Here is a 12,181-nt window from a genome sequence, read left to right on the forward strand (position 1 = left end):
CCTCAGACGTATGGAATGAAAACATGACAGTAGACCCATTATAAACGAGAAGGTAATTCCAAGTATACTTTTCATATATGCAATTTATTTTAAAATGTTCAATTTTCATGAAACAAGATTTTGAGGAGCTTGAGGTTTTTGTCCCACTTCCGCTCTGTGTGCGTCACTGTGAGCAGCATTATTGTGATACGTAGCACAGTAATAGTCAGCCTCGTCCTCAGGCTGCAGCCCAGAGATGAGCAGAAGCCCTGCATTGGCTGAGGTGTCCTTGGATCCAGAGAAGCGACTGGGGACCCTGGAGCTTTGGTGCTTATCTGAGTCTGAGAAGAGTTCAGGAGATACGACAAGGGGTCCGTGACTTGTGCTGGTACCAGGATATCCGGTAGTTACCAACACTGTAGCCACTGCTCACAGTACAGGTGAGTCTGGCTGATGCTCCCGGAGATGCTGAGAGGGAGGGCGGCTGAGTCAGCACAGGCTGGGCAAGGGAACTTGCAAGCACAGACACAAATGGGAGATGGGGCAGGGACCAGGGTAAAGGTTCTCAGGGACTGAAAGAGAGAAAGAGAAGGAGGCCAGAGTGCCACTCTAGTCCCCAAGGCCCATCCCCACCTGCGCAGTGACAGAGGAGCACGAGGAGGACAGGAGTCCAGGCCATGGTACACACAGCCCTGAGCCCACAGTGGGGCTGGGCTGCCCCAGGCCTCCTTTTCTTCTCCACCCTCTGCCAGAGGAGGGGCTGTCCATGCAAATGTGTGTCCATCCAGTGACTGCCCAGCCCCTCCCTGAGCCCTGGTGCTGGAGCTCAGCTCACACCCCAGACTGAGGAGGATGGAGGTTGGCTTCACCCCTGGGAGAGCCCTGGGAGGAAGCACCTGCTGAGACCACACAAAGGTCCCTGCTCAGGGGACTCTTCTAGGCCAGAAAGGTCATAGCCCTTGAGTCCCCATCAGGTTCCAAAGGGCCCATCCCCCAGTCCCAGGCTCCTTTGAGTGAATGGTCCTCCTGTGCAGCTGTGTAGACCACAGGCCATTGCACAGCGCCCCCTGCTGGTCACAGGGCACACACCTCCCCATGGCCAAAGTCCTGAGAGCCCAGCTTCTTTGTGCAGCTCAGCAGTTCACTGTCTCCATTCACATGCCCGTTGTCTGGTTCCCAAATACTGTGAACCCACAGTGCTGCCCATGACTGTTGTAGTGTTGTTAACTCTCAGAAAGGGTCTTGTTCTATGGGATTTGCAAACATGTGCAAAAATCACAAATTAAGGTGTTGGCACCCACAGAGAAGATACTGCAAACATCATATTCTTCCATTATATACAATTATATACATTATATGCAATTATATACATTATATACAATTATATACATTATATACATTATATACAAGTATATACATTATATACAAACTCTTTTTAGTGTTTACAAACTCATGTGCATTAAAGCAATGGCTTCCGATTACTCCCACCAAAATGGATTTGTTTTATTTTTCTTCTTTTTTTTGCTAATGTAGTTACCTCACTAATTGACAAGATGAAGACAGAGCGATGCATCTTAATGCTTGCTGCTGTATGCCTTGCAGTAAGTCATATTACAGAAGAAAAACAACTGACAGGCACATGACGTCACGGGGAATCATTTATTGGCTGCCATCGCCCATTTCTCCTAGTGTAGAACCGTCTCCTTTGAGAACCCAGAGCTCAAAACCCATTATTCTCTCTTCATAACTTTTCCCGGTAGGTAATATGAATAAACAAACAGAACAATTAATGAACAGCCTTCAGTAGCTCTAATTTCAGCAGCAGAAACACGCAGAGAACAGAGTCACAGTGAACAGAGTGACAGTTACACAGAAATGCCCTCTCTTGGCTGGCGACTCCTACCTGTTACTCACCTGGGGATCTGGAGACATTGACGGCTGAGAGCCCTTCTCCTCCCACAGGACGTGGACATGGGACGGACCCTGCTCTGCCCACAGCCTCCCCTCTGACTGCACCCCTCCCTGCCCTGTTTCAGGTGCCTGGGGCAGGTGCCTGTACCTGCTCACCTGTCCATGCAGAGTCCCTCGGTCTCTATTCCGTACCAGCTTGCCCTAACGTTACTCCACTCCTTACGCCATAATCAGAGAGATATTTCAGATACAGGGAGCTGATAAAGTCATCTCTCTTCTTTAAAATCTCCTTTAGACTCTGTGTCAAGAGTAAGTAAAACATTAACCACCCCATTCTCGGTCTTTCTGGGTGTTGCCATTGTTTCTTCCCAGCCTCCTGCCTCGTCTCTCTCCATGGAGACTGTACAAGAGCACGAGCACGTCCCACCTGTAAAAGGGACAGTAACCTGGACCACAATGTCCCTTTTCCTTTGACCCTGCTGCTCCACACCGCTGACCCTCTGCCGGCAGGTCCAAGCTCACATATCACCTGCTGGAAAAGTCTGACCATTGGGAGATAGTGGAACTTTCTTTTTCTTTCATATAATTTACAAGAAAACCTTGAAACCTGCAACAGACCACTTGTGTGGTTATTTTCCTAAGGAAAATCTAACAGTAGCAAAGCTGATCAAAAGACAAAAATATTATTCGAATCGTATTTCCTTTCTGACTCTCTGTACTGATTTACAGTCTCATTACCAGTAATCGTAAATTGTGCTATTACTTTATCTTTAAACATTTCACTTTTCCACTCAGTTTGCCGAGAGCATGATCCTTGCATGGTGACACAGACCCAGGATAGAGGCAGATACATGGATATTCCGTAGCCTTTGAATTCCAGGTCTTCCTTAATTATGATAAGCTTGGAAATGTGACTCGCTACACAGCCTGGATGACTGTCTAATAATCATTTCATTTGAAAATTGGGATTAATGAGAATGTAGTCTTCCCTCTGGTTACATGGTTTTAAATAAGGCCTTCAGCTTCATCTGATTAAGCCAGAGAATCAAACAGTCAGACTGGAATTGCCGGATGGTTCAAATCTCACTAAATATGTTATTGTCCAAATGCAATTGTGGTGACAGATTTCTATTAGACCCTGAATTCTTTGTCCAGAAGTGATGGATGGCCAATGTAGATATTAATTGTAACACACTCGTCTATGTCACGGGACAAACAACTAGTGGGTTTTCTGTAACATCTGGGCCTCCTCTGAGTGGTGAATCAGGCACCCAAGGTCGAGTCCTGCAGACGGCGGAGCCTGCACTGGACCCTGACAAGCCCCACAGGTCTCTCCATGTCATCTCTCCATCATCAGTCCTTCCTGGTGGCAGTTCTCCACCTGGGGCCATGACAATCACTCAGAGGGGAGTCACCTCCTTATGCACATGGAAGCACTGGAAGTGGGGAGGTCCAGGTGATCACGTGTGCACATGTGACCTTGTGCATCAGGGTTAAGGTCGTTTATCTTCAGAGACATATTCAGGGTCTTGGGTTAGTGGGCAGCTCACAAATGTTGAATAAGGATGGAGGACAGAGAGGAGCTCATGCTGGTGAATGTGCCATGAGTGCCCCCATCAATGGCTCTACCCTGGAAACTAAACCCCATCAGGTGGTGACAACCAGTCATGTGCAAGAACAAACTCTCATTTTTAAGAAGTAGCTGAGCAAACATTATACACCCAGGAGAACACTCTCTGTGGACCAAAACCAGTAGGTCGTACAATAGCAGACCCTCCTCACACACAGGTGCTCGGTCACCAAACTATCGGGAAGGTGGGCATTCTCACGGCAGGGTGAGGAGAACACCTCTGAAGCATGAGCCAGGCTGATGGGAGGGCCGTGGGGGCCGGGCACGTCAGTGAAGGTTTTTGTCTCACTTCTCCTCTGCCTGTATCACTGTGGGTTACACATAGCTGCTCCCACTGCCATGGTTGGACCCACAGTAGTAGTCAGCCTCGTCCTCTGCCTGGGTGTTCTGGATGGTCAGGTACCGATCCAGACCAGAGCCTGAGCCTGAGAAGCGATCGGGGACCCCGTCCCCCTTGGATCCAACAACACCACTGGTGCCCACTCGCATCAGGAACCGGAGGCTCTTCCCTGGGCCCTGCTGGTACCAGTCTACCTCATAGTTACTGTAGCCGCTGCTCAAGGTGCAGGTGAGCTTGGCCGAGGCTCCCGGGGAGGCAGATGCAGAGGGCGGCTGGGTCAGCACAGGCTGGGAGAGGGACCCTGAAACACAGACACTCATTATTTCCTGGAGGAAAGACAAGAGGGAAGGACATTTCCAGCATGCGGTGGGAGGGGGTCTCTGTGAGCTGGGGAGTCAGGATGCTGAGCACGCCCTGACCTGTGCAGTGAAGCAGGAGGGTGAGGAGAAAGCATGGAGTCCAGGCCATGGTGCTGACACCCCAGAGCTCTGCTGAGGCTGACGTGCTGCAGGGCTCCCTTATCCCCCCAGACCAGGACTAAAGGTTCTTTATGCAAATTTGCTCCTTCTTCGGGCCAACCAAACCCCTCATAGACCCTGAATGGCGCTCCCCACCCCATTGTCACCTGTCATTTCTGTGAGGGGTGTTCCTGGGCTGGGTCTGACCAGAGGCTCCTCGTGTCCCAGAGAGGACCCAGTGCCAGGGCCGAGTGAGCACTGAGCAGAGACCAGGGCACAGCCTGGTGTCCCAGCTGACAGCCCCACAGATGCCTCACGTACATACAATAGAACGTACAAGAGCTGAGAGCAGACACACTTCAGCCATGAGCTCCCTCCCAGGGTCCCCAGGAAGCCAGGTTTTCCCTCCCTATGTGATTCCTCCTAATGGGCAGGAAGGAGGATCGGTTAGTGTTTGGGAGGATGGCTTAGCACGCAGAGCGGTCACTGGCGTCAGTAGAAATAGAACCGGACCAGAGGGAGAGGCGTTTGTGGGGGTAAAACAGGACAATGGGTCCACCTGAGACTCTTAGGAACTAAGGAGTTAGAGGGATTCACAGAGAGAAAGAGGAAGTGAGTGTCAGATCCACGGAAGGTCTGGGAACCTATCCATGACCTTTCTGATGGAAGGAACTTGATGGTGAACTAGGAGGTCACAGGGCATGAGGCTGCAGCAAGAAAGGGAGAGAAACTAGGATTTGGGAAGAAAAGTCATGAATCAGAGAGGGTGAGTGGGTGGGGAGGATGGTGTGCTCTTTGAAAAAGCCCTGGAGAGAAGCCAACAGCAGATGGGCAAGGGACCTAGTGGGCAGCAGCCTGGGGTGGGGGTGATTTGTTCTTTAGAGAAAGGAGAGTCCACTCCCACCTTTGCATCTGTCCTCTGGTTGGTTCTGGGCACAGAGTGATGTTTTTTACTTAAACAAAACTTACCATTCCTCTGACAGAAATTTCTCTTAGATTCTTGTCTGTCAAGGATTCCCCTTATTGCTAACTGTTCTTATGGGCTTGTTAATATTAAAACGTGTATGTGGATTTCAGGGCAGTTGGAAGTTTATTGACAATGCAGAAACTCACGCTCCTCTCCAGACCCAGTGAGTCAGAATCCATTTAGATAACAAGACCCCACATGCCTCCTGCACACAACTGAGGTGAGACGTGCTGCTCCAACACAGGCTCTGAGACATTGGTGTATTTGCAGGTGAATTGTTCCCCACATCTCAGTCTTCTCTGCTAAACATCCATGTACAGCAACTAACTTCTCATTTCCTTATCTGGGACATTTTACATCAGGAACAATGTATTCTAGGCTTCACATTTAGAAGGGTGGGCTTCTGCCCAGACCTCAAAAGATCCACAGAAATGACCGGAAGCGTGTTAATAACAAGATGACTGTAATGTCTTACTGACACTGATACAAGTAAACAATCAAAACTACTGGGAAGTATAATTTTGCACTAGTGCTTAACAATCATTATTATATTCATTAGTCACTGAAACATTTCTTCTACTTTTTACTGGAGAATCATATATCTTTCTTCAATAGCAGTGAATAAAACATAAAATGTCCATGAACCTGGGCAGTGAGTGAGGAGGGGGAGCAGGAGGAGAGGAGTCTAGATCATGGTGAAGACTTTCCAGTGTCCCCTGGTCTCATGCTGGTCCTGGTCTCTGGGGTGTCCCTTTATCTCCTCCTCAGCTCCCTGTATAAAGGGAGTGTTTGGGGGGCATTATGCAAATATGAGCCCACAGCACCATCGTATTCTGTGACCTCAGCCCAGTGTGTAGCTTCATTCTCAGGAGGAGGCTGTGGTGGTTGTGAGCTCTGAGTCTGTCCCTTGAGAGGAAGCACCTGCTGTCACCTCTAACTCAGGCCATGAGCTTGGGAATAGGGCTCATTGGAGTTGCGTCCAGGCCTTGCAGCTCTGAGAAGATCCACAGCGCCCCCTGGTGACGTCCTCAAGAGAATGTTCATGGAGGTGGGAACTTTGCAGAAGGAATGGTAGACCTTGATGTATTTCAACACTGAATCAATCTATAAACCTATAAGAAACAAATAAATATAACAGTAACTGAGCATTATGTATTCTTGATCTTTCCAGTGAGGTTTATTTTAAAATTCTATTTATTATGTTTTCAGTTCTACATTTCCATTTGGTTTCTTTATATGACTTCTAATTCTATCCGGGTGCTGGTCGCTGGGATGTCCCGTTTTCTCCTCCTCAGCTCCCTAGGAAAAGGGTTTCTCTCTTTTTTCTTTTCTTCAAGAGTGTCTTTAGTTGTTTCCAAATGGATTTTATGACTGTTGCCTACAAATCTGTCACATATTTCGTCATGAGTCATCTCAGTATCGCTGTCAATACATTTTCTTTACATGTTTAGATTTTCCTGGTTCTTGATATGACAAGTGCCATATTGTCACAGAACTGGACGACTGGTGAATTACATTAGGGGACCCAGGGTCCCTTTTACCGTTTCCTTAAGCAGGTCACTCTCCTGTTGAGCTGCAGCCATAGCTCAGGGGTGTATGTTCAGCCCCAGCAAAGGTTTAGCACTGACTCCCTCTGCTCTCTATTGGTGACTCCTTCCTGGGGATGTTGGGTCACTGATTGTCAACAGCTGATTCCCATCTAGTGGGCTGTGAGGCTGGGCCCTGCGGATTTCAGGGAGGGAAGCACAGGACGCAGTAGAACTGCCTGTCTGTAGTGGGGTGAGCGCTCACATCCCTCCTGGGCCCCTTTGGCCTCATTAATACCAGAGAGGGGAGGGTACAACAGCAGTCCCTGCCTCCCCCTTCCTCCCACCCCTTACTCAATGCTGTTAATTCTAGGTGGAGGTCAAGGCTCAACTCTTACTGGTTCCCACAGTCACCAGCATGGGGCGCAGGAGAGCAGACTATTAATAGATCAGCCTTGTACCACCTCATTCAGTCTCATTGCTGAGGGAAGGAGTTCAAGTTCAGCTCCTCACTGTGCTGCCTGCCCCATGGGCAGGAGGACTGAAGTACTAACCAGCCCCGGCCCTGCTGATTCAGGCTTGTTGAGTTTCTGATGGGATGGAGGCTCAGCTTTCCATTGAACCACTGACACTCCCCCAGGTGGTCCCGCTATGTCTCCCTTTTCTGCCAGGAGGACATGGAAACCAGCTCGCTGATCAGCCTGAAACCCCTGAGTTGGGGTGCGGTTCTGGGATTTTATTAGTGTGTGAAGGTGGTGGGTGGACCTTCCACAGTGACTTCCCGACCCTACTCTCAGCCTGGACCCTCCCTACTGGTCAAGGGAAACCTCCTCCATCTAGATGATTCCACCGGCTAACATGCTGAGGAATGTTGGCATCTACGTCCATGGAGGAAACGGACCTATGACTTTCAAATCTCATCCTGTTCCTGTTGGCTTGGATGTCATGATTATTAAGGAGAAGAAAATAAGTGTGGGCGGCACACCTTCTATTTTAAGTCTTTGAAAAGCGCCATGCATGTTTGTTTGAACTCTCTTATGATGCCTTCTGGATTGCATTGTGTTCAAGAAGGTAGATAGATAGATAGATAGATAGATAGATAGATAGATAGATAGATAGATAGATACAGATATAGATATATAGATATATATCTATAAAATTTGGAATATAATGCTATATACATATATGTATATATATTTATATACGTATATATATACATATATATATATATATATATATATATATATATATATATATTCTTATTTCTCTTTTTATACACAGAGCCCCAGACACACTGTGAATACCAGGGATTCCAGAGTCACCACAGTCCCTGGAAAGAATGGGATGACACCTGTGGCCAAATGCCAGGAGGAAAAATAGCAAATGTGTCCCCAGGAACCACTCGCTGGCCCCCTAATGGAATGTCCTGTCCAATGACTGAGGAAGTTGAAGCAGAGGAGTCCCGGCCATGCTGGACGTGCCCCCATAATTCTGCTTCTTTAGGCCACGTTGATGCAATTGTGACCCTCCTCCCAGGTGTCCCTTATTCTAACCTACTTGGTCAAGTCTCTATGCAAATCAGTTCCTGCTGTGTGACTGTCCATCTGTCACTTCCTGGACATCAGTGCTGGACCATGACTCCTTAAGGACGCAGAAGGAAATATGAAGCCAGGGTGTGAGTCAGAGCCAGTGCTCATGTGGCTCCTGGGAACCAAGTTCAAGGCTCCATGTTCCCCAGAGCAGCATGTTTGTTCTTACCTGGTAATAATTGTACCTGGGTCACTCTTACAACTTCTTATGTTGTTGTAATCACTACTGTCACTGCTGTTGCTCAGTGTCTCCTGTGGGTCCCCAGCCTGCATAGCTGTGGCTATTGATGCCTGCCTTTCCAACAAGAACACAGCGTTTTCAGGTAAATTGTCTCCGCTCTTGCTCTGCTTTGCATTCTCATATACCCTTCCTTGTCAGCCTGACGGGTCTTTATTTTCTTGTGAGTCTGATATTTGTCAGACATTTTAGTCTATTTAATTCATATTTGTCACTACAAATAGTGATATAAAACAGAGGTATTGGTTTCAGTCTAATGATGGACTTGATTTTATAGCATCTAGGTCCCAAATAACTCTGATTTATCCATCATCCTCCAAACCAAAGTGTGAGAGAAGGAAAAGCATTAGAAGCCATGGGTTAACTGCGGCCATGAGCACATGATCTTCTGAGAACCATCTACTGAGTGGGGAGTTATTGCTCAGTATCTGGGAATTCAGGAGCTCCCCAAATCTCTAATATCAGATGGAAGACAGAAACCCTGATCTCTAAGGTTTCAGAGCTCAGGGAATTACCAGTAAATCCAGGCTGGTACCACTGAACATATAGGGGGCTGGACTGAGGGCCACTGGTTCTGCCGTATCACACTATGCTCTTCCCGTCTCATCCCCAACCAGCAACACTGGAGACTATTTTGCTTTTAGAAACAACGGAATTCTGTTTGCATTGAGAGATCAGTGTCTATAAAAGAAGATACTTTCATCAGTCCCATAAAGACAGAATAAACAGCATGAAGTCCTCTGGTTTTAGAAGCAGAAGTGACAACAAAAGGCAAAGCCCAAGTAAATGTTGGTCATAGACAGGGAGTGGACGGGACAGACCGTGAAGTGAAGGGCAGATTTATCACATGTCCCCATGAACAGTTCTTTGTGGTGTTGGGGTTGTGTTCAACCCAAAAGAGTGACCATCAGCCTCGTCCTCAGGCTGGAGCTCAGAGGTGGTCAAAGAGGTTCTGGTAACAAAACTGGAACGAGTGAGTCAGGCTCAAACCCCTGGATGGTCCCTCACTGTTGTTCTAAGTCACAAAGATGGGGGCTCTGCCTGGGAGCCCTTGGTACCATTGCCATGGTAACCACCAGTGTGCCTGTTGCTCCCTGTGCAGGAGAAGGTGACTTTGGATCTGGGCTCATGAAGAGCTTCACACCGTGAGTGACACAGGCACATACTGGGGATTTCCTTCTCTTAATGTCCCCCAGTGCCCCGCCCTTCCCTGATTGTTGGAAAGACCAGTGGGGTCTGAGAGGAGACTGGACACAGTCAGTGCCTGTGGTCTCAGGAAAACCCACTCATGGTCCTGAGTGGGGTCAGCAGTAAGACTATCTCATCCATGGACCTACTTCATCCCCTTCCATTGAGTAGCATCAGCATTTTCCCAGCACCTGTGGAGCATCTCCCACCTTCTCATGTCGCTCACAGAAGTATCCTGGCCTCAGGCCACAAATCCTCACCTCCTCTTGCCTAACTACCCTCTTCAGGGCACCACAAGTGAGGAGCCAGGTACCAGTGAGGGCCCCAGCTCTGTGCCTGGAATTCCTCTGGGCCTGTGTCCCCACTCTGTATCTCACATCACAGTGCCTCATCCCTGAGACACAAGGCTCTTCGGTCACCCTGAGCCTAGGAGCCTGGGAAGAAAGGGAAGGTCTTTGCTCTGACCCCTGGAAAAGCAGAGTCCATCCTGTGGATGACAGTCCAGATCCTGGGTTTGTCCCCCAAGATCTGATGAAGAAGGAAAGCTAGGAGAGTCTCAATTTCCTTATCTCAAGTGAAAAGGGGCAGCTCCAAAGCTCTGATTTTATTACATCAGAATAACTAGGCAATATTGCAGTGTCATCATCAATACTTTGTGTTTAGTGTTGTTTGCATTTCTCTGAGACCTCAGATACACGGAATGAAAAAAATGACAGTAGACCGATTATAAATGAGAAGGTACTTCCAAGTTTACTTTTGCATATAAGCAATTTAGTTTAAAATGTTCAATTTTCATGAAACAAGACTCTGAGGAGATTAAGGTTTTTGTCCCACTTCCCCATCTGTGTGTGTCACTGTGTAAGTACCACCGTGCCATGTCTCACAGTAATAGTCAGCCTCGTCCTCAGGCTGCAGCCCAGAGATGAGCAGAAGCCCTGCATTGGCCGAGGCATCTTTGGATCCAGAGAAGCGGCTGGGGACCCCGGAGCCCTGCTGTTTATCTGAGTCTGATTTAAACCTCAGGAGATACCGGGGAGGGCTCCCTGGCTTCTGCTGGTACCAGTATATGTGGTAGTCCCCAACATTGAAGCCACTGCTCAGGGTGCAGGTGAGTCTGGCTGATGCTCCCGGAGATGCAGAGAGGGCGGGCGGCTGAGTCAGCACAGGCTGGGAGAGGGAACCTGCAAACACAAACATAATAGGAGATGAGGCAGGGACCAGGGTAAAGTTTCATGAGCGAGAAGAGACAAAAAAAGGGTAGTGACTCCTCTACGACTGTCCCCACCTGCGCAGTGACAGAGGAGCACGAGGAGGACAGGAGTCCAGGCCATGGTGCTCACAGCCCTGAGCCCACAGTGGGGCTGGGCTGCCCCAGGCCTCCTTTTCTTCTCCACCCTCTGCCAGAGGAGGGGCTGTCCATGCAAATGTGTGTCCATCCACTGACTGCCCAGCCCCTCCCTGAGCCCTGGTGCTGGAGCTCAGCTCACACCCCAGACTGAGGAGGATGGAGGCTGGCTTCACCCCTGGGGGAGCCCTGGGAGGAGGCACCTGCTGAGACCACACAAAGGTCCCTGCTCAGGGGACCGTGCCAGGCATGAGAGGACACAGCTGCTGAGTCCCCATCAGGGAGCTCAGGGCCCAGCCCCCAGGCTCAGGATCCTTTGAGCAAATGATCCTCACTGAGCATCTGTGTGAGGACCACAGGGCAGTGCCACAGTGTCCCCTGCTGGTCACAGGCCATACATTTTCTCATGGTCCAAATCCCTCAGAACATAGAGGTTTGTGCAGCTCACCAGTTTACTGTCTCTATTCACACACCCATGGTCTGGATCTCAGACACTGATTCTGGTGCACCGTAGCTATTACTGTAGCATATTGTCACATTTTCTATACGAGGAGACTCCATCTGCGGTTGGTGCAAAAATGTACATAAATTACACGTTATTTAGGTTTCACCACCAGTGAGTGAGGATGTTGCAAAAGCAAAAGCATAGTCAGCCTCTTGTTCAACATCTCAGAAGCGAGGAGAGTTGATTCACTTTGAAAGGTTCATAGGGTTTGGTCAAGGAAATGATGTAAAAAGGTAGTTTTCCAGCACTACACTCAGTGGCACAGTCAAAAGACGACCATTCAGCAAATGTTACATGTGATGCATTTACAGTTTTCATAGAGATCAGATTTGATTCAGTGATTCGTTATATATATATATATATATATATATATATATATATATATATATATATATATATATATATTGTCTTTGGTAGACATCACATTCACCAGTGGAGAGTGTAACATGCTTTTTATTTTAGGAATTGACCTCATATTACGTTTGTAGTGTGCTGCTTATCGCTG

The 12,181-nt window shown here is 48.3% G+C and overlaps 1 gene segment (V, D, J or C); it reads right to left on the minus strand.

Moving 5' to 3' along the window:
* Positions 1-3,835: 3,835 nt before the first annotated feature.
* Positions 3,836-4,422, minus strand: LOC109439670 (immunoglobulin lambda variable 9-49-like). The segment is given in 2 exon segments: positions 3,836-4,161; positions 4,280-4,422. Coding segments are annotated over 2 exon segments (375 nt in total).
* Between the last annotated feature and the right edge of the window lie 7,759 nt (positions 4,423-12,181).

This window comes from Rhinolophus sinicus, chromosome 9 (assembly GCF_057876585.1).
Source record: "Rhinolophus sinicus isolate RSI-liver-muscle chromosome 9, RSI-T2T, whole genome shotgun sequence".
Lineage (NCBI taxonomy): Eukaryota > Metazoa > Chordata > Mammalia > Chiroptera > Rhinolophidae > Rhinolophus > Rhinolophus sinicus.